The 26876-nt window shown below is 38.9% G+C and overlaps 1 protein-coding gene across 1 annotated transcript in view; it reads right to left on the bottom strand.

Annotated features, from left to right (window-relative positions):
* Positions 1 to 26394, bottom strand: part of TNRC6B (trinucleotide repeat containing 6B) — a 52681-nt gene extending 26287 nt beyond the window's left edge. The window contains exons 1-9 of the mRNA XM_009289995.2: positions 26386 to 26394; positions 21300 to 21383; positions 17414 to 17435; positions 15415 to 15759; positions 8219 to 10546; positions 6743 to 6901; positions 3261 to 3439; positions 1945 to 2019; positions 611 to 656 (exon numbers count right to left, since the gene is read on the bottom strand). Of these exons, the coding sequence (XP_009288270.2) occupies positions 611 to 656; positions 1945 to 2019; positions 3261 to 3439; positions 6743 to 6901; positions 8219 to 10546; positions 15415 to 15759; positions 17414 to 17435; positions 21300 to 21383; positions 26386 to 26394 (3247 nt within the window). The remainder of the gene's footprint in view (positions 1 to 610; positions 657 to 1944; positions 2020 to 3260; positions 3440 to 6742; positions 6902 to 8218; positions 10547 to 15414; positions 15760 to 17413; positions 17436 to 21299; positions 21384 to 26385) is intronic.
* Positions 26395 to 26876: the final 482 nt, after the last annotated feature.

Below are 26876 nucleotides of genomic sequence, written 5' to 3'. Positions count from 1 at the left end.
GACAAATTCAAAGGTAATTAAATGGGATTAATCCAAGTGGTCAATTCCAACTCTCATTTAGGATAGTGTTTTCCACATAGCCCATCGCACTTAAGCTGTGTAGTATTTGTGGTGAGGCTATCAAGAGTGAAAAAATCTAGTTCTACTGAGCAGTAACTTGTAATAGCCTGAGGCAAGCAATTGAAGAAATCCACAATAGAAGATATTCTTTTCCCTCACATCACCTCCAGGGAGCTGTGGTAATTGGGATGTCCTACTGCCAAGTGCTAAAACAGTCCTCCTCTTCCACCAAATGAAAAGGGATCTTCACTTTCTTGAAACAGTAACAATGAACACAAACTACATAGATCAAAACAGTCTTATAGGATATCCCTTTCACAAGTTATAGCTCCATTCTGTACAGGTATACAACCCAATCTTGCATACCAGCATCAGCTGCGTAACTATTCAGAGCCTACAGCCAAGATAGCGGATGCTGTAACTCTATCCTTCTATTATGAGGAGTGCTAAAAGTAAGGATCAAACCTTTCCAAAGCACAGCATATCATCCACATAAAAATACTACACATGATCTCATATTTCAAATGCATTTAAATTAAATTATACGCACCTACAGACAAGTCCATCTTACTGCCTGGAATGTCCTCAGTTTGACTCTGGAAAAAAAAAAATTCAGTTCTGACTTCTATGAAATGCTGAGGAATCTTTCAGAAAGCAGCCCTTGATGGTTAAAGGTGGAATGAAGGAAGGACATGCTTGTGCCAATTAAAGTTTTATTTTAAATTAAAATCAAACACAAGGATTCCCGATATCACGCTGGACACACCTCACCTCGACCCCCTAACACTGTGTGGCACGTTTACTCATATGAAACCAGACACATGAACGCATGCGACAGAGAAAGATGGATAGACAGCTGCTCTGTGAAATGAACCTCTGTCCTCATGTTCCAATGGTCAAGAGATGAAACACTGAAAATAGTGGCCAAAATGATAGCTCATCCTCATGACCTGTCAAGTCATCAAGTCTTGAAATGTACTGCCAAGTTATTCTTTAGTTGGCAGTCTGGGACAGGGTGTTCCCATAGCTTTCAGAAGCATCTAGGTCTAGCAGACTGAATTTGAGCTTGGGAGCCAGTAGACATTACAAATTAATCCTAGTCATGTCAGTGAGAGTTTGTGCAGCCCTGGGCTTCTCATAGAACTTCTGTATTATCATCTTTTGCTAGCCTGCATTACATACTATTCCTGCTTCACAGGATGACAGTTGGCACAATATTCTGTAAAATGTTTAACAAAGTAGCATGTCAGAAGTTCTTAAAAAAAAAATTTATATGTAACTATTTTTAAGGTACTTCCCTGCAGATCTGTCTTTTCTCTCCATGATGTGCCATTTATTTATTCACTTTACCAATCAATCTTTAAGTACTGATTAATAATGAGCTCTTTTTTTTCCTAAAAAGACCCTGCTGCACAGTATTTAAAATATAAATAGCCAAGACAGACACAGGGCTGTAAATTTCCTTTTCTGATAGGTGGCTGAGATTCAGAATGAATAGCCTCGGACTAATCACAGATGTCTGACACTACAGCCAGGAGCTGAGGCCTCTACCTTGAGTGTTCTAAACAGCACTTTATGAAAATTAAAAAAAATTAAAAAAAATTCAAATCTTATTACTTGCAAGGAAATTGCAATCTCAGAACAACAGCTGTCAAAGTAACTTTCAAGAGGCAAAGTAGGTTTTTGGTTTTTCTGAGAAGCCATTCTGACTAGCAAGGAAGTGCTGAATACCCAGCTATTACAGGTATTATAAATCAACATGCCAGCATAGCAAATGCAGATAAATAAGTAGTTACACACTGTGAAACAGCTGATCTTTTGGCTTATTTAAAGCTTACTGCTTTTTTACAAAGTTGGATTTTATATTTTAAAAAATGTACTTACTAGCAAGCCCATATTTGAAAACTGTTTGGATAAAGGGTTCATCCACGAATCACTATTTCCTCCTTTTAATGCGCACTGAAGAGGAAAAAAAAAAAGACAAAAAAATATTTTTAAGCAATTTCTTGATTTCTTAAGTTCTGTTTTAATCCTTGAGATGCACAAGGACGAAAATCCTGGTATCAGAGAAATTAATCTCCTCAACAAATTAAGTTTTTGCGTGGTTGGAAACATTTACAAAAGACTTCTTTTCTCTCTCATAAAATTGTTCATTGTTAGGTATACCAAACTGGATGAACACTTGCTGTGTAGAATGTTTATCACACCTTCAGTTTCATTCTGGAATCTGAGAAGCTTTGTGAATGTTATTTATTTCTTCCTCTGTTACAGTTTAATATGTTCTTTAATCCACCACATACAGAGGTAGATTTCTTCCTCGGGTTTCTTCCCTTTAGTATGGTTTCTGTTACATGGGCACTATGCTAACCTGGCTCTCAATTTGGCCTTACTGTAATTTACAGGTGATCAAAACCAAAACTGAACACAGTTCAACAGAAAAGAAAATTTTTTGGACAGCTGCTTTGGTGGTTAAAATAAAAAAAGCTTTAAGTGAGAAAAAAATTTGTGAGAATCATTTTTGCAAAATAGGAATTCTAAAACTCCACACCATGTCACAACAGTATTTACACATCCTAGGAAGCTGTTCTGCACTCGCCTTTTGAGTTTGCACTACCTATTTGATTAGAAGTAGACAAAGCATAGTCCTTCTAACATTAATACAGTACCAAGTGTTACTGTACTAGCGAACTTTAACACAAACAAGCCTTAGAAAACAATTTACTCAGGACTATAGCCAAGCTCCTGGTCCTGTTTGAGGTCAAAGGTCAGTAACAACAAACACAAGTCAGACCTAAATCGAACAGTCAGTAAAAATAAGAAGTGCATGTGCCAAAGGGACCGTGGAATCCGAACTTCAGCAGGCCATGCAAGGAGAACAGCAACAGCCTAACACAGAAAGCTATGTGAACAAGAGAAGAGCAATAGCCTTGGGATACTTATTTCTCAGTTTCATTTAGTAATGGCTCTGCAGCTTACACACCAAAAGAATTCGACACCTACTGGCAGATTTATTAGTCACAAAAGGTGTAATACATTAAAACAAATCCAGAAACCTCACATTTTTTACACTGTTGTAACAGGCAACTTTCTAGCTGAATTCTGTAATACCTTTTTAAAAGAAGAACTATTATAATGCTATAACATATCAGTCATACTGCTTTCAGACAACACAGTGGTTATGAATCATTCAAGCATTTTACCTTCATTTGTGTTTTCTTTCCTCCTTGCCCCCAGCTTGTTGAGTTGTGGGAGGAACTGCTTCCCTGAGAGCCTGCTGTGTTCCAGACTCCTCCCTCCTCCTCCTCTTCCCAGCTGGAATGACGCGTTCCTGTCACTGGCCCATCACTCTCTCCCCAGCCATCTTGCATAGATTTAGAACCTTTAGAAAAAGAAAAAAAAGCTCAAAAGCAGTCTACAATACCATGCAGCTAGTGATTTGACACTGCAAGATTAGCCGAGATCATCAGAACCCCAAAGGAGTAAAAAAAAAAAAAAAAAAAAGCATCTTCACTAACAGCTGTAAAAACTTGTGCATGAATCCCAAAGCCCAAGAGATTCGGTGGCATGTTATGTTTTGCAACTATTTTAAGGCAATGTCAAACCCTTAAAGATATAATAACCATAGGGACCTCTTCTCTTATACAGATACAGCTACATTTGGATTTCTTTAAAAGGCAATCTATTATTTTCTAGTGTAAATGAAAGACTTCAATGACACTTAAAAATCAAGGGTGCTGAGGACTCTGGTTCAGGTGGTTCATCAATTACTTCCTTTCTTCCTTCAAAACCTTAACATTTCCCTTGCACTAAACTCTTTCACAAAATTACAGAAACAAAGAACTTTAAGGAATAACAATTAAGTAGAATCTGAAGGAGAGGACCTGACATTGCGCTTTGGTATATGTAACACCAGAAGTAGTTTAATGTGAAAAAACCCACCTCTACTTGAATTTCCATTCTTAACAACGTCATTAAAAAGACTTACTAGCAGTGCTGTTTAAGTAGAGATGCCATTCCCAGAAAGCTACCACCATGTCATTGTATCAATTCAGACTAAGGACTTTACCCTGTTGGCTTCTTTTCTTTTCTAGCACCAGCTATCAGGCAACTTAGAATTCTAACCTCTACTGACAAGCCAACAAGAGCCCAAATTCTCTTGTCCACTGTTCAACTGTAACTCTTCATTCTGCATATTTATTCCCTAAGCATTTATCTCCTTTAAAAAAGATTTCCATCATAATCACCTTTTTCATAACTAATTCTTCAATTGTCTGGACTTTGAGTGTGGAAATCAGGGATAAGGATATTAACACACATAGCAGAAAACATGGATATAAAAAGAGTCAGGAATTGTAATTAGTCTATCAAGGGAAACTCTACCTTGATCACAGCAAAAGTAAGTACAGAAGCATTTCATGGCAGTTTAAGAGCTACCTTAAAAATCCATCATAAATAACAACTCAGATACTTCACAGGAAACAAATTTTTAAATTATATTCATCTGTGTACCAAAATTGAGGGCTGCTTAGGAAACCTACTGGTCCCAGCGCAAAAATCTACCTCTTGATCCTTTAATCATGCTACTTACACAGAAAAGACTACATTTAAGGATTACGACTGCAGAGTCAAGAACTTAATCTGGAAATGTCATATACGGGGTAGTCCCTGCAGCTTTAATGTATTTCCGGCCACAGTGTTTAAATATAGTACTATGATCCTGGTTTTAACTACATGGCCATAGGCTATTTTTCTACATTGACAGCTCTCAGGTCTGAGATTCTTGAACATGAATCTGGACAGTGGTGTACAGATGACTTGTCTGCAGGATTCCTGCTTCATTTTCTGAATTTGTTGAGTGAGGCGGCACAAATAGCTACAGTAAGCAAAGGAAACTTTCAAGATAAAGACAAAATAATGATGTTACAGAAAAATGAATTTATTCCTACTTCTGCCAGAGAATTCCTATGCAATGCTGGTAAAACTATGTAAATCCGTTTTTTTTAAACAGGTAGGCAATGATCTATGCTTCCCTTCTTTGGCTCTGAACTCTTTTTTTCTTTTCCAATCGTTGCTAGTCTCTGTTTCCTGTCCTTACCTTCAACCATAAATTATGCCTTTGCAGGCTCTTTGTCCCAATTTCTTCTTCCAACTTATCCAAGACATTAAATATCTCCCCTTACATCACTGAATAACGTGGCTTTCTTCTTCATTCCTTCTGGGTGCCAATTAGAAAGGAGTTGAGAGAGCAGTCACAGAACACAGGAGAATGAATATCTCAGCTCTTAACACTGGTGACCTACTACACCCCAACCTGAAACAGCCATCATGGGGAAACTCCCTATATTTTGCTCCTCTAGAGTTGGGGACAGCTTACATACAAAATAGTACACATATGCTGCAGCTCTGGTTGTGTCACATATGCAGACCAGTTAGGACAAGCAAGTGACCATGTATAGTCTTTAAAGACTATCTTAAATATTAACAAATCCATAGAATTTGCTATGGCTCATTAGCATTTCAGAGGCTCTGATTTTGGTGTCTTTTTACAGATGAAAAAAAGAGATCCATCTAAAAAAAGTCTAGCATCCTGAAAAGTGCCAAGTTTGTGTGGCAGGCACAGGAAGCACTACAGCCATCCAAGAAAGGCTGCTATAATGTTAACATTAAGGAAGCAATGCTTTTTTCCCAGTTTTGTTTCATAAATAGCCAAACTATTTAATTGGGGTTGGAGGAAGGGAGAATGACCCAGCAGCATACCATCTGTATAGAGCATTTCATTCCAAACAATTACATGTTGCAAAGGCAACTTGTAACTGGAAACAGTTTTACAGCGGGTATCATCAGCCAAGTTCAGTAACAGTCATGTATTATCAATATTTCCTACTGGAAACTTCATATCCAAACGTTATTGGCTTTGGCTATAACGCTGCTATGTTGTATCAGCAGGTGATTGCTTTTGTTTGTTGTATTTTCCTTAAAAAGACTGAAATAAAAGTTCTACAAACAGCTTACATCAGCAGGAATAATTTCCACAAAAATAAAACTCTTAATACAGCAAAATTTTAACTTCAAAGTAAATTTTTGAAGATTTCAACAGCATCTCATTCATGGAGAACACAGCTGTAGGCAGGTAATATCCAGAAAATAGTCATCCATTCAGGTTCAAACACAAAAGAAAGTTCAGTTCTTAAGCATTACAATTTTCCACACTCATACAATAAATAAAAAAGGCAGGTTGCATTACCAAAGCATAGATTACCATGTAATGGCTTCCACTGTAAAATCTGTCTGTACTGCACATTCCTTTTTCTGATATGATCAGGAAAAGTGATTTATCACGTACCAAGTTTATATGCTAAGTAACACGTGGGCAGCCAGGAAAGAAAAGCCATTTTGAGAAAAAGACGTATTTCCTCACTCACATGCTCTAATGTTTCAACACTTGTACAAATCAGAGCTGCCCATTTAATTGCTTAGTTAAGAAAGTTTTCATTACCTTAAAAGACAAAGTTCCAGTCATTTGTAAGCACTTTATCACTCATTCATCAAAATCTTACACGACATTCAACATTGCTTCTAGGCCTCAGATAACAATTCCTCCATGGGTGACCTATATCAAAAGGCCAAACACTAAAAATCTCCAGGACCATTGCAAAGAAACTGGTATCTGGCCTATACTCACTAGATTTCATGGCATTCGGGGCGTTGGAAGGTGCATTCCCCCAGCCTGTTGTCGATGCTCCTGTATCATCTACTTCACCCCACCCAGGACTGGTTTCATTTGGCTCACCCCAGGCAGACGTACCATTATCTGGAGCAGGTGGAGTGCTTTTGCTCCAGACTGCACAAAGGAGAAAGAGTTTTCATTACAGACCATTTAGACAACGAACTATTTACTGCAGTGCAGCACCACGTCATTAATCTACTGCTTCGTTCTTTCTGTTGAGGACTTTAGATTCTCAATAGCGTGGGTGCAACAGAATTGACAACTGTTCACATCAAACTTAGAGTGGGCACTGACCTCTAGGGATGAAAAAGAATGCTATGATGAGTAATAATATTCTCCCAGGTTAAACATGAACCCCACATCTAATGCTGTCCTCCTGTCTCGTAAACTTTTGTGACTAATTAAAAGCATCAGACTAACTCAGGGTTTTCATATACTGAAGAAAGAATAAGGACATATTTAAAGAACATATTAAAATGAAATAGTATTCTTTAAAGCATGTCTGAGTCAGAGAAGAGATTACGTAACAATAACATCTTAATATATTTCCAGGCTATGTAACTTTTTCTTGTCCTTATTTCAAAGGAGAAAATATTTTGCTAAGTATTCTTTATCATTCAACAGAGCCAAACTGAGCTAAAAACTAAATCACAGACTTGCTCAGTTTCAAGTGTGAACTGAGTGTTTCAGAGCAAAAAGGCTTTGACTAAAAAAAAGTAAAGAATTTCTCACCGTTTCTCTAATAGTTACATACAAAAAAATGTGATTTAGTCTGGAGAAAAGGAGGCTGAGGGGAGACCTTATTGCTCTCTACAACTACCTGAAAGGAGGTTGTAGCAAGGTGGGTGTTGGTCTCTTCTCCCAAGTAACAAGCGATAGGACAAGAGGAAACGGCCTCAAGTTGTGCCAGGGAAGGTTTAGATTGGATATCAGGAAAAATGTGTTCACTGAAAGGGTTGTCAAAGCATTGGAACAGGCTGCCCAGGGAAGTGGTTGAGTCACCATCCCTGGAGGTATTTAAAAGATGTGTAGATGTGGTGCTTAGGGACATGGTTTAGTGGTGGACTTGGCAGTGCTACATTTATGGTTGGACTTGATGATCTTAAAGGTTTTTTTCCAACCTTAATAATTCTATGATTCTGTAATTCAAACTCTTCTTCAGAGCTCAGAAGTTTGTCAGCTAACAAACATTTTATTTTACTGGCAAGCTGACCAAGTATTCAGATCAGAGTTACCGAGTCACAACAAGCAGAGGACTGATTGATTCAAATTTTAAAGACACTTGAAATACAAAACCAAATATTCAAATAAGAAATTGGTTTTCTTTATGGAATAAAACTATTAGGAATTGGAGGCTGCACGAGTATCTCTTATGCATTAAGATTACATTCATATATAGGAGCTTGCTGAAAAAAGGTACAAGACCAGTACCTGATGCTTGTGATTTGCTAGTCATTGGAGTAGGCAGGCTCTGCTCCCGTGGGGCCTGTCCTCCTTGTGAGTTCTTGTCCCACAGGTTCACATTCTTGTAGTTATAACTGCTAGGATCTCCCCACGCTGAAGTGCCATCATCAATATCCATTTTTCGACTGATTGACTGTGGAGAAGGTTCTTCCCAGCCACTAGGCTCCTCCTCTTTGGGGGCAGCTGGCTGTGGTCCGCTGTTCCAGTTTGGGTTTGGAGGTCGCCCATTATTTGGAGTTTGGGGCGGTGGACCCCAGGAACCAGAAGCCTCCTGCTGTTGCTGCTGGTGCTGCTGCTGCTGCTTGTTCCAGGAGTTGGGCTGTCGACCCGTCTCATTCCATGTTGAAGTTCTTTTACAATCATCCCATCCACCCTTTGAAGCAACGCTTGTATTTGCACCATTACCCCAAGTTCCAATCTCATTTTGCCCACCTTCACCCCAACCAGACACTGGCTTGTTTCCTGCACTTTCCCAGTTGCTGTTTTTTGTTTGGTCAGCTTCCTCTCCCCAGCCGTTCTTTCCAGAAGACCAGCCTTGATTAGGTTGCCGTCCGCCCCACCCCTGATCCTTACTAGAGCTGTCATTCCAAGAGGAAGATGATTTTTCTTCTGGTCTTCCTCCTCCCCAATTAGAAGAATTGGGGTTCTTATAGTCATTCCATCCTCCAGTATTTTTGGGGTCCTTCCACTCCGTTGGGGTTGAGAGCTCACCCCATCCAGACTTGATTTGATTGCTTTGGCTGGGTACATCGCCCCAGCCCCCTGAGTTCTTTGTCTGTGTGGCAGAGCTCTCCCACCCCTCAGTTCCTTTATCAGACTTCCCCTCGGGCCGTGGCATCTCTTCAATATCCCACACGGTATCTTGCTTAATTTGAGTTTGGCCCCAGCCGGTGTTTGAAAGCACTCGGGGGTCCAAATCAGTCCTGCTCAGCAAAGTCTGCAAGACTGCCTGGCAATCAGGATGCGTAGGCCTATATGATCGGCGTCCAGAATTGTGACTGTCACTGCTTCCTGCTTTGTGGTTGCTTCCAGTGCTTTGACCTCCAACCTCACTTCCCGCAGAGCTGGAAGATCTTCCCCAACAGGGAGCCTGGGAATTGCCTTGGTTTTCAGGAAGAGGGTGGCCTTTTTGATTGTCCCATGCTCCAGTGCTAGAATTTGGTTGGTTTGGACCACTCCATTCTCCAATCTTCAGTTCATCAGACCCAGACAGCTGTTTCCATTCTCCCTGAGAGACCCCAGATGTTAATTTGTTCCCTTCACCCCATTTGCTTTCATTTGCATGCTGAGGGCCAAAGTTCCAAGACCCACCACCCGTAGACCGGTTATTGTTATCCCAAGAATCACTTCTTGACCCATTAGGTTTTTGAACAGAAGCTCCTTTCCAGGAGTCCTCTCTATCCTTTCCATTGTTCCCATGGTTTCCAGAATTGCTCTGTCCAGAGACTGTGTCAGTTCCAGAAGACCCCCTAGCTGTACCCCAAGATCCAACACTCCCAGTCTTTCTTTCTCCAGTGCTTTGTGAAGGGGTGTCAGTGCTCCTGGAAGGGTTCCCCAAGCCCATTTCAAAGGGCATTCCCTTATTCTCCATAGGGTTTGGTGAACTTAAGTTCAAGGAGTTAGTGTTTCCATTTTTTGGTCCATCAGTGTTATGAATTTGAGCCTGTTCTCTGCCAGAGACAAAGTTAACACCCGCATTTTCCATCTTTGACTGCTGTTCCCTAGAGGTCTGACCTACTGTGCTAATCTGTGCATTGGAGCTACCACTATCAGATTCCAAAGTCCCTTTCCTAGAATTGCCCTCTTGAACCAGTGCCGGCCAAGCAGACGGGTTGCTATTTGGGTTAAAGTTGCTGAAGCCAGAACTGGGACCAATTCTATCTTGTCCACTCAAGTTCCTCCAATTACCTAGTCCATTGTTACTCTCGGCAGCAGGGTTGGAAGATTGAACAGATTTAGCCTTGGGATCAGATTTCCAGGCCCCAAGATTACATTCGTTTCCAGCGCTTCCAGACTGGCACTGGCTTCCTTTTCCTTTGTTACTAGTGGTGCTTCCTGGCAGAGCGTTCTTCTCCAAGCCAGGGTTCGAGGCACTGTTGTTATCGGTGGTGTTTTCGGAAGAAGACTCAGCATCTTTGCTGGCAATACAAGGCCACTCTTCCATGTCAGACCCGTCTACAATCACCTTGTCCCAGATGTGAGTTGGGTTGGCGTTGGTGCCGTTGTTGGAGGCGGCTCCAGGACCCCAAGTGGAATTTGCATAATTTGAAGCAGCAGCACCTCCAATTGCTGAATCTAGAAAAAAACCCCACACCCAAAAAGGTCATTAATAATGAATATTATTTACAAGCACTGAACATCACATTTTTGACACCACTGATTACTTGTTTTCATTAATCAGAACCCTTCCCTCAAATGTGTAACAAAGTTGCTTTGGAAGGCTGGAAAACACCATTGAAAATACTGATAAAAAAATTTCTTTCAACAAACTCCCCACAAGCATTTTGCTGACATTTGAATTCACCATTGACTCACTACTTCTGCTAACAGTCCAGCTCTAAGTTCAACATAGTAATTATAACAGATAAAGGATTGAAGACAAAAAGCATCTAATGAATATATAAAGCTGAAGAAGTCTATTCTTTTTCAACTTGATTTTGCTACTAGGAATTTCTATCAACTCTTTGCAAAACAAATAAAATTATTTCCAAAAGTTACTGTAAATCAAAAGAGTCCAAAGCTACACAAATTACAATTTCTATGTAGTAACGTGCAAGCTGCATTCAGTATGTAATTACCCCACATTTGTGTCACTGCTATATTTACCCTAGAAACCACAGTTTGTGGTTTTGCAAGCACCTAAGCTGATCTCCCTGCCACTGGATGGAGGCTAGTAAAAGATCTCACTTTTCCTTCTCTCTCTCACCAGCTCTACACCTACGTCGAGTTCCCCAAGTTTCACCTCTCATTTGTGACAGTTCTGATGGCAGTTAAGCCCTTTAACTAAGTCAACTGTATTCACTAATTCAACACAAAACTGTCCACTTTCTGATGGGTTAGTTTTTTGCTGGCTTAGCACATTGTACACGGCAACCTGCAAATTCAATGAGCTTTGGAGTCACTATAAGGAAATTAGCAGGATGAACGACAATGAATAGGGTCCCTTTCTTTCATCTGTGGTGAACTATTATTATGTCCTATGTGGCATGACTTCACATAGACAAAGTATTTGTATACAGTTTTAAAGCAGACATAAATTAACACAGTGCCACGATGGATGAAGCCTATGTCAGTGCTGGCAGCACGATGTCTGCATATATGCAGACACGTTATCATCATTAGTTTAAAACATCAGACAAGATTCCCTTGCCATCCGCATCATTACTTCTGATCCTCTAAATAATTTAAGTCCATTAGTACTTCAGTGGTGTTCTCTATATAGGGTTCCACTCATTTTTCTATGTATTTTTAATACCAAGGGACCCTAAATTGCCCTCGCCACAAATTCCCAGTGATGAAGACTAAACACACTCCCTTCTACAAAACCATGTATTGAATCCTTATATATTAAGTCTTACTCAGTTATCCCACCCAACCAGTTTAACTTATTTTGCAGAGCATAAAGTTCATAGTAACATCAGCATCAGTAGTCATACCTGAATATATATTGTTACTACTGGCTCATATGACAGCTTCCATGAAAATAAGGCCCTCCCCTTGCGGCCCCTCCCCCCCCCCCCCCCCCAAGTTCCTATGTTATATATTCAAAAAGTGAAGACCACAGTTTCTGGTTGCTAATACTTTTAATAGAACATGAACAGATCAGCTTTCAGCGCCTGTCTCAGGCTTTCAGTTCATTAGCTTAACCAATGAACACCCACTGAATGTCTTCCAGATCCCCCTTCATTGAGGGCCACCAGTAAAGATCCAGACTTCACAGCAAGGTCAGAACTCTCTTGTAAGCTTTGAATACTGATGAACAGAAGTTTGTCTTCATCCATTAAATCCTAGACACCAAGATCCAAAAGACCAAGCAGTTCCCATGCACATTCTGTTCCTTCTGTTGCCTTAACCTCAAGTGCAAACTTAACAATAGCAAGGAAGTCTGACTGTCCACCGATATTTGTATCTTGCTATCTTTTTAGTACACTGAGTAACCCCCTCCCTTCCCCCCCCCCAATTTAAAAACTTTCTGATTAGACTGATCACAGGAATAGCTTAAGGAGGACAGCCAAAGACAAGTTTAAAAGACTGCAAGATTGCTGTCTTTTGAACTTAGCAATGATTCAGCAAATGAATGATGCATAGGCAGTTATACATTTAGCAAGATCTTCACATTGGTGATTTTAACAGAGCATTTCATATTTCATTTCTGCAAAGACATTTTAAAAGTATTAAGATTGGGATACTTCCTAACATAGCGCACTAGGACACAAGTTAATGGACTGTTCTATAAAACCAGCCTCCCTTTGCCATTGACAGTGGTAACAAAATTTTGGCAATTTATGGTTTTGTCTTAAGATAATGGGTAAGGGTTCTAAAACTGACTCTTCCTTAATAACATGCTGAACATAAACAAGTTTCTGATCTGACTAAAATGAAAAAAGTTACCAGGAAATGACTGCTTTTTAAGGATGAGAGTATGGAACTGAAATAAGTGAAAGTATTGAAATGGAGTCCTGAAATGAAGATGCAGTTTTGCTGTGAGATATGGTGGTGTTTCTTAAGAAAGTATTGTAACTAATTAAAGACTTTCACCAATAAAATTTAAGCTTTGTTTTTCAAAATTGTCTTGCATATCCTGAATATCATTGGTATTGGAAGAATTATATACACCACCCTCCACCCCAACCCCCCATATTGCTACGGGACAATAGTAAATTTGGTGTAATCTGTCAGGGAACTAGAGTTTCACCACCTTACAGAAGCATTTCAATTCTGGTAGAAAAAGAAGGATTATGTATTGACTTTTTGTATTAAAGCCTCACCAACACCATCTATAGATATGTGGCGAATATAACAATGTGAAGGACTAGGTAAGCTGCATTATTTTCCCCTTTGGGAACCTGCTTTTGTTTTCACGTGGGATGAATTAATCACAGTATCAGTGCTTAAGTGCCTGACAGAATTGGGCCCAACCTGAAATCCAATTTGTAAACAGCCAGGATCTCAGATGGGATTAATGACGTGCGAAACAGATAGCAACACCATACTTCCATAAGCACTTTGATGGAGCACTCCAAGTGACAGCATTTCTCTTGTCCAGCTGCTCATTCCCACTCCTCTGGCACACCTACTCTCACATGCTAGCACATATGTTCCCACTGATATTCAGTGAGCTGCACTGGTAAATCACCCAGACTGAAATTAGCTTTAAAAGACAACCTGGGTTAATTTTAATCCAAGTCAGCCCCCCAGCCCAGTTAACTGTGTTATGGTGTAGAAATTTGGATAGGGTGATGCAGATCTGAAGGACCCATATCTTTCTTGGCAACACTCCTGACTTACATCAGGATAAAGCAATTAACCATTGGCATAAAAAGTTGCCACAATCAATGTAACATCTTAGTTGTTAATGCACCATTAAGCTAAATGTAAAAATATGAGAATTCATAAAATCAAATTTCAGTCTCAGAAAAACAAATATCAGGTGTCAAATTACTTACATAGAACTTAAGGAGCCTCTCCTACTTCAGAAGTGTCCTCATATAGTACATCCAACAGCAAAAAATGCTGTTCATGAGAAATTCTGAAAACTTTTAGAATGCTTCACTACCATAAAGTCTCCTTTGTCAGCCTACTACAATTACTGTGAAGGTATACTAATGCTGACATAATGCTAGGATTTTATATATAGTTGGAAGACTTTGGGGTGAGTTCCCCACCCTCCCCATGTTTCAGGTGTTTTATCAAAATCAGCCATCTCTTGAGAGATCTGTTTTTAAACTGATTAGCTAAAACTTTGCCCTTGTAGTTTGAAATTCACACGCACACCCCCCCTTATTAAATTGGGAACATCAAAGACAACAAGATAAATAATCTGTCAAACAGGAATTTGCTACAAAGGAATTCAAGTACTGAAACCACAAAACAAACAGAATTATTCATTTTCCTAGAATCCTTTTTAATAAAGACAGCCATCCCATCTAGCTTCCCTGATTCTGGAGTTCCAAGTCACCTCTGTTTTTTCTTCTGAACCATAAAGAACTATAAAAACTTTATGCTCTCCAAGACTGTGGTTAAAAAAAAAAAAAAACAAAATCCCATTAATATGGCATAGTTTTCAAAGGCAAACTCAGACATAGTGGTATCGTTATTTTCTTCTCTTGACTATCAAGCATCTATTATTTCTTTTTTAAACACCCTTATTGTTAGAACTGAAGTTGTCCTTGACTTATCAGATCACCTAAGTTTTTCTTTAGGAGGCAGATGTTTTGAGTGGAATTTTGTTTGTTCTACTATCATAACTTAAGAAGGAATTATTACAGTTACTGCAATTCTCCAAGGGTCTTAAAAATTCAGGAGCAATCAATTTCCCCATGCTCATAAAACAACTAATCTTAAAATCAATTTATCTTCTGAAATTCAAAGTGAACAGAAAAGCAAAAACAAGACAATCACCACTTCTATAAAAAGGTTTATCTAAGGAGAAAAACAAGATTACGACTAAAAAAAGTCAGGAGCAAAAGGACCATCTTTCTATTTCATCCAGATCAGAAGTGACAGACACCTGCCATTTGCAGACCTGGTATCTACATGTCTGTTTTACTAGATCATATAAAAAAGTGACAAGATAGGAAATTAATGTCAAAGAAACCTAAAGAGCTATTAAGAACTATTCAACGACAACCATAAAATGCTGTTTATCCATGCATTATGTTTACCTTGCTGCGGTCCTAAGAGCATTACAGCATCTGATTCAAAGCACCCAAGACATATTTTAAAAAAATTAACCCTCTTTCTTGTTCCATCTAGTAGTAAGAATTGCATCCATCACCACTAACAGCAAAAGAAAAGTCTATATACTAAAATAGTAGAAGTAAGCTCTCCAAAAGCAATCTGAGGAGTTTTATTATATGACATGCTTATGCACAATTTCAGTGATCCCTTTTCTGCCATGCACACACACGTGTTCATTTAATATTATTATTATTATTACTTGCCTGTTGCAGTCCCACTGTCGCTCTGCAGCAGTGCTCCTGTCACTGGTTGTGCGTTGTTTGGGTTTGCTCCTGGTGCTGTTGGGGGAGGAGGCCCTGCTCCACCCCCAAGGAGCATACAGGATGGCGGAGGGGGCTGCCCACGTTTCAGTAACACTTTGTGGTCCTGCTGGCAACGGAATCGCGGCGGCACCTCCCGAGGCATGTAGCGGGCGGCGCTTGGCGGTTGTCCGTTCGGTACTGCCACCCTTTTGGCATTGTTGCCACCATTGACTGGTGGCGATGGAGAGTTGCCAATTGGGCTGGCAGCCACTGGTTGGCTTAAACTTGGTTTCGTCACTTCGGGCACTGAAAAACAGGAAGAATGAAAATCAGAAATTTTTCCACTTAAACCTGTGTTAGCTACAAGAACTCACTGTGACTCTTTCCTTTTATAATTTCATTCTTCTCTGAAATACTGTGCAACTTCAACCTTATCGAAGAACAATTTAATTAAAGAAGCAGGAATAAGCAGTAGCAGCAAACCTCGTGCTTCCATGTGCAACTCTGTACCCCAGGATGAAACTCTGCCCTCAGCAAGTATTTCACCATAAGCCCCAAATTTCTTGAAAATGTTAAGTTGGGAAAGAATACCACCCTGGGCAATGAGTCATTTTAAAATATTAGCAGTCAAATATAACTGGTTTCACCCCCGTTCTGTTCGCTGGTCTTCAACTGGTTTTTGGATTGTTATGCATCACCCCCTTATGGGAGATCTGAAATCAGATCCTAAGTTTTCACCTGCTTACTAGGCTACACAGCCACTGCCAAAACAAACAAAAAGAGGGGACACCCCCCCCCCCTTGGATTCAGAGTTAACAAATCTGAGTTCTCTGTACTGCTCTTAAATAAGGCAGTAATAGTTCACTCTCACCCAAAAGGCAGTCCTACATACAGCATTTGTATTGGACTCGCCTAAAGTTTCCCAGCTGGTCACCAGGTGCCCCTATAAGCCAGGACAAGCCGCTTCTGAGGGCTATTATGCATTGGAGAAGAGGAAAACCACAAACAAATCCTTGAGGAACTAACACCATCACAAAATTTGCTTAAGAGACTCTAGACTTGTGACCCCTGACTGACATTCTCCATGTGCTTTTTTGAAACAGAGCAGAAGAAATTCCTAGCCAGGCACCTAGAAGGTGTAATTGCTAAGACATCAGACTCCCAAGGCAAGGAAAATTTAACACATCTACTCTAGCCTTTGTTGACGATTAATACAAGAAAAGGATGTCCAGAAACCCCTCCCCAGCAAAGTAAACATAATCAGTAAAACTCTTCCTCTTACAAATGTAAGATCAAAACAAGCAAGTCTCTCTTTGGCAACATGAATGCGTTATTCCCCACATTTTATTTTGATAAGGGTTTTCTGATTTCTCTATATAGGCTTCATTGCCCCAAACCCAAACAAAGGTATTGTTAGCTGTAAAATCAAGTTACTATCTTAGTTCCTTTCTGTCAATAACGGCAATTTCCTCACACAATTTTTAGAAAACTGACATGCAAATCAAGATTAAATATATTTTTAGATCAGCTAAATAAGCTTAACTTTCAAGATGCTCATCAGTCCTGCCTTATCTGTTGAACTTTTAAGTGCCTGAACTTCTCTTAAGTTTCCAAAACCAAGTCACTTTCACTCATTTTGGTACCTCACCACAAGCAGTGCTTTCCCTGTCTTCCATTCCATTTATATAGGTGGTTTCAGTTTTTGGTTACTTGTCTAAAACCTTTGCAAAACTGTAAACTAAATATTTCAGCTAACCTGTTTTATCCACAATCCTCATTCCCTCTTCAAGTATTTTGATGCTGACAACATGGATAGTTCTAGTTTTTTATTTCTTCTGAATACACATCTTCAGTATTTCATCTTGACTCATAATTCCCCCTCCTTTTCCAACAGTTTTGATCAAGATCCGAGTCTTGGCTCAAGTCAATTAAAAAATACTCTTTAGGATCAGATTCTTACCTTTGGTTTTTTGATCTGTGACCTGCAAATTAAGAGCAAGAATGTAAATAGAGTTTTAAGAACCTCAAAACAAACATTGAACAGGCTGCACTAAATCATGACCTTAATTTATTAGCACAAGAACAGTATTTGTTGTTGCATGAAAATAATCAGCTGATGAACTACAAGTCTAAACAGTATTCCTAGTCATATATATGAAGTTTTCAAAAATACTACAGCTCCTATAATACCTTTGCCTGATGCAAGAGTCCCTGGCAGAAACCGTAATTACTTCACTCATGATGATTTTTGGTATACACCCCCCCTCCTCATCCCAAACATGGACTTCCAAAACACAAATAAACATGTGCTATAGCACTACAGTTCTTTCAGATTTTGGAGGTGAAGTACTACAGTTAAAGCGTAACGAAAACTTCCTTCTGTAAGAGTATCCTTACAGCAGACTGTTGGGGCTGGCAATGGAATTTCCACAGGAGTAACCAGAGGTGAGAATAGCAGTCTTTCTGCTATCTTCCCATTTTACCTTTCCCATGACATCTCTTCCAAGGAGAAATCCTAAACCTTACTGGATTCATTGCCACAACTACAAAAAGTACCAGCAATATCTATAAAACACCAGACTTCAAAATCTCTTGAAAACAATAAGAAGTTGATTACTGAAGTGAGCCATCACGCTGGCCAACATACTCAATATGTGGTTTTGCTGTACTTCTACATTCTTTCAGCATAGCAGATTTCAAGCTATAGTAGAGACAAACATACCACTGGCATATTCTCTGGAATCATGTGTATTGTAGCATGTTTTGAACCTGTCGATCATGAGTTCCACTACACAATAATGGAAAAACCCTAAAGATCATCATGTGTCAGGTTCTATGACACCTATTCTTAAAAGAAATTGCTGAACTAGTCCATAATTCTGGAAAGCACATAGTGACAGTATAGAATAATGAAAGCACAAGTAAAAAGCAGTTTATTGTTTAAACCAACCAAGCCAGAACTCCTTTGTACGGTAAAGAATAAAAAGACAAACTGTACTGAATTGCTATGGCATCATTCACTTTGCAAAGATGAACACTGCAATATGCAAAGTGGAACATTCGCTATAATACAAAATCTTAGGCATCCTAACTTCACAGAATTAGGTAATCCAAAAGTCTCCAAGACACTAAAAATGCACCTGTACCAAAACTGCGTCTGTACCAAGCCAGACATCAACATTCACTTCACTTGTGAAAAATCCTGTATGCATCAAATTACGTCTTCTTCTGTAACAGTTAAAAATTGTTAAGCACTTAAGTGACTCTGATGGTCCACTACTAAAGGAAAAGGAAGAGGGGGGGAAAAAGTTATTCATGAATCCAATCTGCTAATGCTGATAGGTTTACTATGGTCAACAGTAAACATGTTCAGTAAATTAGTAACTTGTCTACTTGGAAGAACCCCATTTTACCAAATCTTTAAAGAATTCTACATGATAACCACAGTTTGCTTTAGGAAGAAAAAAAAATTACTTGTGCCTATACTGCGTCTCTCTCCTAGTCAAAATGATTTGTTTTTGCGATTCTTTTGTCTAGAATACAGAAGTTGAGAAAATGTGACACTGCCTTAGATTTACACCTGTCATCTCTCTGTGGGCAACCTAGAAGCATCAGCAGGGCAGGAGCAGCTATAGTAAATGGGAAGGTGGAGTCAAACTCAGCCTTCTGACAAGCTACCAAACGGCCCCTGGGACACCAGCCACAGGAATTTAGTTTGTGAATTTGCCTGCATAATCTCTGTTGAAGTAATTTTTTTATTTTTTAAGTTTCAGAAGATCCAGACAGAAACAATTGTTTCAGACAAACTCTGTCTGAAAAAGGTACCCCCAAATCATTACTGCTTATTTGGTGAACACCCCCACAGTCACTAAGAACAAACACACACATTTATGTTCTGTCCATTCAGTTGCCTGCTTTGCTATCCCCAGATATCTCCAAGTATTACTGTTAAGTTGGGTCTCTAGGAGATCAACTTATTTAGTGTTTACCCTTCCCAAGATTTTGGCAAAATATTGTAACATTCAATCATACTGAATAACTTAGTAGGTGAGGGACCACACAGGAAAGCTGCTAAATCTCCTTTGTATTCAAAGCACCAATTCCTCAGTAAACACTCACAGCACTGTTATCAAGATGATCGGTACAACCTTTTCAAGTTTCTCTTGTATCATTGAATATCAGCACATAATCCTCAAGTCACTAGTCGTTACTTACCAGCATCTGCTCCCCCTGGTTTCTACATATAGTTTTTGTACTTCAACACTAAACAGCAGCAACACTGAGGCAAAAAGACACTGAAGAAACCTTGTTCTGTAGCTACTGATCTTTTGCAGTATTATTGGGGACGTATCAACACAATGGCTGGATAAAGACAACAGAAATACACCAGTTTGTCCGCACCTAATTCAATAATTTAAACTGACAGACTCAAATTGGTGAAAAAGCTAGATAAGACCCTGGATAAGCCAAAATTTAACTGAAATCAGTGCTGGCTGTTCTCAGCAGAAACCTATAGAATCTAACAGAGTAACGTCTGATCTTTCGTAGGATCTGTTGTTACTGAAGCAACTGAAAAACAGAGACTACTGAAAGAAAGTAAAGCTTTCTGCTCTCAATTTCACATAATCATTGAGGTTGGAAGGGACAGCCTGTGGAGATCTAGTCCACAGTTCCCACCCCTGTTCCCCTCCCGCTCCCAGGAGTCTCCCCAACTCAAAGTGAAGTCATCAAAACAGATTGCACAGGGCCACATCCAATTAATTTTTGAACATCTCCAAAGATGGAGGCATCACGTCGTCTCTGGAAAACCTGTTTCAATGGTTGCCCAGTCACACACATGCACAAAAAAAAGTCTTTTTATGATTAAGTGGAATTTCCTGTATTTCAATTTGTGCACAATGCCTTGTGCCTTGTCACTAGGCATCACTGAGAAGAACCTGTCTCCATCTTCTTTACTCCCTCCCACAAGGTATTTATATACATTGATTGATAAGATCTCCCCTGAGCCTTCTCCAGGCTGAAGAGCCCTAGCTTGCTCAGCCTTGCCTCATTTGTCAGATACTCCAGTCCCTTAATCATCTTAGGGGCCTTCTGCTGGACCTGCTCCAGGATGGTTACACCTGTCTTGTACCGGGAAGCCCAGAACTAGACAGAAAAGATTGTACCAGTAAAAAGAATGGATAAAGCTGCAAGAGACTCAAGTTCATATGTCAAGTTAACTCCTAGAACAATCTACTCGGTTTTCAGCAAAACAGAGAGCTTCTAATACAGCAAAAGTTCAAACCCATTTTCTGAGCAAAAACAATTTTCAGTGACTTATCAATTCTCCATGGCTTAGACTTGAACTGATACAGTTCAGCAGAAGTGCTATTAGCTACAGAAAACATAAAACCTAAGTGATACTTAGCAAAAAATAAAGGGAACCTTCAGTAGTAAATATTTCTTATAAACTTCCTTAAGGACTTACAAAAAAAACCCCGTATCTTCTTGCTTTAGAAAATACTTAAGTCAATTTTACTGCAAGAATTGCAAAAGCCCGGCAGCATTCCCATCCCCAAACACCTCAAAACAGCAGGAGTTGCACAGGTCAAGAGAACCCATGTTCAATAACTTGTTTAATACTTTATATCAAAAAACTTCTTTTACTTCACATGACACACTAAGGAGAAGAAATGTCTAAGTTAAACACTTAAGTTCCAGGAAAATTATGCAAAAAATAGTCATTAATGAAGCATCACTCTGAACAATCAAGTTTTTAAGCTCAAATACAAACAATTTAACAACTTACCACCCCCAAAACTATTTATGTTCCGGCTGAATAGAAAAATTCAAATATCAAAACCTACCTTCTGAGCAGATTCCTTCTTTTTCTTATCCTCTTTCTTCCTTTTCTTGTCTTCCATTAACTGTTCTTCCCTTTCTTGCTCCTTCTCTCTGCCAAAACATGAAAAACAACGGTATGAGCACAATCAAGTTGTACAAAAGCCACACGTACAACATGCCTCTTCCCCCCAAGAAAGGAAGTCAAGATACTAGATTCCTCTTATCATCATACTTCATTTGCATTTGAGGGTTTCAGTCTAACTGAGATAAGAAAAGCACCTTCTAGCTCAGTGTGGCCACAATCACGCCACTTGCTGCATAAAGGAAAATTCCTTTATTTGGATCAGGCATCTTATGGCAGTACCCTATATAAATTAACTACATGCCTGATATTAGAAAATATCTTCAAGACATTTTGGCCAAAGTACCCTTTTAATTGGGTTGTGCTATTATTTAATGAAGAGTCTCATGAATCTTTTCATATGGAAAAAAAGGGAAGCTGTAATTTAATATAAGATGGTTTGGGCTGATACGACATTTATCTTCACAAGGGGGAGAGATTATTCTATTGCCTGTAGCTATGTCACTTGTAAGAGACTAGAAGTGTCATATCAAATCAAAACCATCATTTATTATACAAATCACTAATTTAATTTCTAGCCTATTGTACCCACCCACAGAATTTTTGTGATGAAACTTGTAATTTAAATTACTTTCCAGGGAATCTATTTTTTCGACAAGAACATCATTTCAAAAAAGGAAGAAAAATATATGCAGCTGCTATTGTTGTCAAGCTATCACCATGTTGCTATGTTTCGTATCAAATATGAAAGTACCAGAAAATGGTTAATTTACTGCATATATGCTATTGGCTGAGCTGTTTCTATGGTGAATCACATTTTTGTTAACCAATTCTCTTCACCTCCTTAAAAGTAAATTTAAGACCACGTTTTCAGCTCACTTGGAGTAATTTCTTTTTATAGGGAAAGATTAAGACAAAGACGATTAATATAAAAAGATGACCTGACAGATGAGGGTTAGGATCAGAGACCAGAGATGTGTACTTTACAAATGGGAAACAACTAACAAGTATAACCCATGATCTTTCAGAAGATTTTATAAAAAACAGAACAGCTTTACAAACAAAACTGGAGTTTATAATAGTACGGAACTATTTCTTATATTTATGCACAACTCGAAGCTTTTTCTGACCACAGTTTAAAAAGCTTAAAGTTGAGTTGGCTTTGCTGTCACATCACTCAGATTTTTTTTTTCCTTCCATTGCATTTATATGGTATAGGTAATATTTTTGTTTGCATTTTCACTAGGTATTGCCAAGCCAGTGTACAAGGAGACATTTACGTAACTAATCAATTCCTACAAAAGTATTTTGAGATGTTATGTGTTAACAGCTTCCTGATTGAGGACTTCAAAGAACTCTCTTAAAGAGAAAAGGTTCTATGGACAGTAATAAAATGTCTTCCTGGTTTCCTAAAGTTAGGCTCTCCTTCTTCATGGATGGAGAAAATGGATAAGGGCAAGATGAGTCCTTAGTAACAACATCCTGAGGTTATTACCAAATGCAATTCATACATAATTGCAAATTCAGTCTGCATTTAACGAAGTTTGAGGCAAGCATTCCACATCATACAGAACAGCATTTTATGCACTCTGTCTGGTATTGCTTAAGCCAGGTCAGTTCTTGCTCTCCTGTTCTCTATAAAATATCAAAGCACACTTCCCAGCTCTAAACTCCAGCAAGGAAAAACCCGGCAGGTTTTTCAGTTTTACTAATAGCAAAGACATGAAGCATTGGGGAGGTTAGTATACTTCGCATTGTCTGTCATGGCACTGAGACAAAGTTTTCTGTTTTCTTTGAGCCACAGATTGTAAGCAATATGAAAAAGCTCTCCAGTGACACCCTCATCTTTCAAAGTTACTATAACCTCAAATTATGTTTACTACTTTTGTGCTGTCAAGCTATGTGTGCCTTTTGGGCTGTAGTGCCAGTTATAAGTATACTATTTCCAAAAAACTTTCTTGCAGCACGCAAAAGTTAAAGAGCTGCTGAAAAAGGGTAGGATCAAAATACAAAATGAATTCCAGTAACTGCCTGGCACACAGACAGCCTTCTACTTAAAAGCACCTTCCTTAGTTTTGCGAGCAGAAGAGCAGGGAATGGAAAAGAATGAGAAAAAGGTCATATTCACAATCAAAGCTGAAGCTATGGCTTACAACAACATGTAGCACTAATCATAAAAGGAGCCAAGGAGACCCATAGCCTGAAAGTAAACACCTAGTTATGGTCATCTGTCTTTGTGGTAAGTTCAGGACAGGGATGATTGCTACTGCTGCTGCCTTTTTTTCAGACATATACAGGCAAATATCTGTGGTACTAAGGCTGCACAAAAGCCGTTTGTTTTGCATGACAACCTCCCCTTTTTCTGCTCTTTTAGTAGAGATGTGCATTTAATATTCCATTGGACACATCATCAACAACTACAATATCGCAATAATCAATACTTAGTAATTTAGGCTTCAATTCATGTAAGCACACACCTAAGTTCTACTGAGGTGGAAGGGATCTATCTGAACACCTGGGCTGCATCACATGTACAAGACCACAAAGGTCCTGACAAAGCATAACTAAAACCTCACAAACGTGTAGGAAGTATGAAGTTATACTCTCCAAATGACAGAGCAAGAATTGATGCTATAGACATGCTAACAATGTAGCACCATGTTGAAAGTTCACTGAATTTGGGAGGGGAAAACAGCTTATTGCCATTTCGGGTATCACACTTGCCATCTTCCCACTTTCACTCTTTGATGCATTTCACTAATATTTGAAGTTCTATGATTAATGGTTTCCCTTTTCAGTTGTACACAAGAAGCTTGTTAAACACAAGCTTAACTTGCAGTGTTAAGTGTTCTGATAAATTTAACATAAACAAAGCCTTGAAGTACCTCATCGATTCATTCAGAAGACAACGCTGCCTATTAACCTTCTCTCATTAGCTAAGATAATTCTTTCTGGCATGGTCAAGGAAACTGGGGGGTCCATCATGTACATTCCAGCAACCAGCTGCTTACATTGACAAGATCAACACGGGGAGAAAATACATCAACTCCAAACAAGTGAATTTAGAGTAATACAATGGGGTGTGGTTCCGGTTTTTGTTACCAGCACATACTAATGGGAACATGGACACACCACAGCCCTGAAGAGGAAGTTTGCTACACAGCAATCAGCAGCCAGCTTTTTACTCTAGCTTTCAAGAAAGCATGTGTCGATCTCAAAAATACGACCTAATTGCACTTTAATATTTCCCACAAAATCTTAGAATCAACATTATTGAAAAGTATTTAAAAGTGTATTACAGACTTTAATTCAGAGTATTTAAAGTAAGGCATATTAAGAGCTTACAAATGAAGAGAAACTATAGGTTGTAATCCAAAATACTTTATTTATAAAAAACCAAAACAAACCCAGTAGCTATAACAACCTCTTCTGGCTAAGACAAAAGCAATCATTTCAGAGAAAAGAAAGTTTTTCAGCTAGTTAACTAGAGAAGTAACAGAAAATACTCGTGAAGGTCCAGTTATTAAAACAGATAACCATTTCAGGAAAAAAGAAAACACAGGTATTGAAGAACTGTGCCCTCCCCCAAAACAATTTACCAGTTTTAGAAAATGTTAATTCCCTGCAAAATCCTAATATTCATTTTTCCAGAAAACTATTTTAAAAAGGACTTATTCTTGCAACGTATGGGCTTGAGGCACGGGTAGAGCACAGAAGTTGTCTTCAAAGTTCTTGCTATCACAAACTGAACTGTGAGATGAGATGACGTACTATATATTACATACTATCTGCTGGCAACACGCTTTGATAGGCAGAGATAAAGCACCGCACAGAGTATTAGTCTACACAAAAACCCCACAACCCTATAAAGTCACCCTCAAACTAAAATTGCACAAAAAATATAAGTAAAATGTAAGAAATGAAAATTCCTAGAAACTCAGGAGTGGCACTTTAGTGCATGCAACTCCCAGTTTCTTCCACAGGGCTATAGGACAACAGTGTTTGGAAGTTCCTCATACATAAAGATGTGGACTAGATGCCAGTCCTGAGTCATCTTCCCTCCTCGACCCCACACTTTACTTTCTTTCAGTACAGTTAACTTGGTTTAGCTATACTATAACACAACACAGGAGTGACAGTAAACTTCTATAGGTGCATCCTGTTCTCTGCATTGTAATAAGTATAGGATGATTTACAAATCTGCTTCCAAATTGTGAGCCAACTTCTGTATCTTCTTCCAGAATATGGGGGATTCCGAAACGACACTTGTAGGATCACCAGCACTTTAACAGAACAAGCTTTTATCTGTATAGCTACAAGGTCACATTAACAACTGTTAAATTTTCCCTACAGGCTTTAGCCGTAACTAGCCAGAGGTAAAGGCCATCACCTTATGTGAGATAATATGATTTGCATGCATAGACCAGTCTCACTTAGAGGCAACACTTGAGCTATTAACTAACTCTTTCTTACAGACAGGCCAACAGTGATCCAAAATACCAGACCACAAATACATTTCTAATCATTTAGAAATGGACAAAAAGACTCAAAACTTGAGGGACTAAACCAGAAATTTCATCTACAGTGAGGTATCCAACTTTGGTCAAGATTTGAAGCAAAAAGAATTTCCAGTGAACTCTAACTACAAGCATCTAGCTTCTCAGCATTTCTGAAAGTTTCCTCAGTATTCTGAGAAATTATACAGCCTGAATACCAGCAGAATTAGGCATCACACATTGGTCTCAGATGCATTGCAAAACACCTTTATAACAAGCTCAAGGCCAGGTACACTTCCAAGGCAAAAGCTCTTCTCAATCTATACAGGGATGAAATCTCTTAGAGAAAAGTAAGCTGTCTTCAACAGTGCTATTTCATGAACAGCTTGCTGCTGCCACTGGAGAAGTAGGTTTCATTTTCTTGTGCTTTATTTTTCTTCATCAGGCTGTGTCCCTGACCTTTCCTTGCTTGAGCCTTCTCTGGAACTCAGCTGATTGTATGGCAAGCAAATTCAACTCACTAAAACTCACCTGGACCATTCCCCCCTGTTTTGCAAATGGAATTAGCTTTGAGTATTATCAGATGAACACCAGAAGTAGCATGCACAAGCAGCAAGGAATCTTCTCCTTTCAAAGAAACATGTTAAATTGGTTGTCAATTGAATGAAACTGCACCTTATTGTATCGTAACACCTCTCCACACAGCACCCAGTTAAAACTCTATAAATTGTATCATAGAAAGATCTACTAGTAAAAGCAAGTGTATTTCCTTTTGAAACAGACTCCTACATTGTTCTAATATATTAAGGAGAATGTTTCCTCTGGACTGTATTTAGCCCTTTATCCCATACTCTGCATGTGACCTGAGCATTGTTACCTGCATCTGTGCAATTCTCCTAACAGGGGCTTTATTGACACAATCCTCTAGCATAAGAGTATTTATATATAAACACAATAAAAAGCATAAGCTGATTAGAACTAAGGGTCATGAGCAATGAAGAAAAAGCATACTAAACTCCCAA

The sequence above is a fragment of the Aptenodytes forsteri genome, unplaced genomic scaffold (genome assembly GCF_000699145.1).
Source record: "Aptenodytes forsteri isolate BGI_AS27 unplaced genomic scaffold, ASM69914v1 Scaffold284, whole genome shotgun sequence".
Taxonomy (NCBI): domain Eukaryota; kingdom Metazoa; phylum Chordata; class Aves; order Sphenisciformes; family Spheniscidae; genus Aptenodytes; species Aptenodytes forsteri.
The sequence above is the reverse complement of the archived record's forward strand: the minus strand, read 5'-3'. Positions and strand labels throughout refer to the sequence as shown.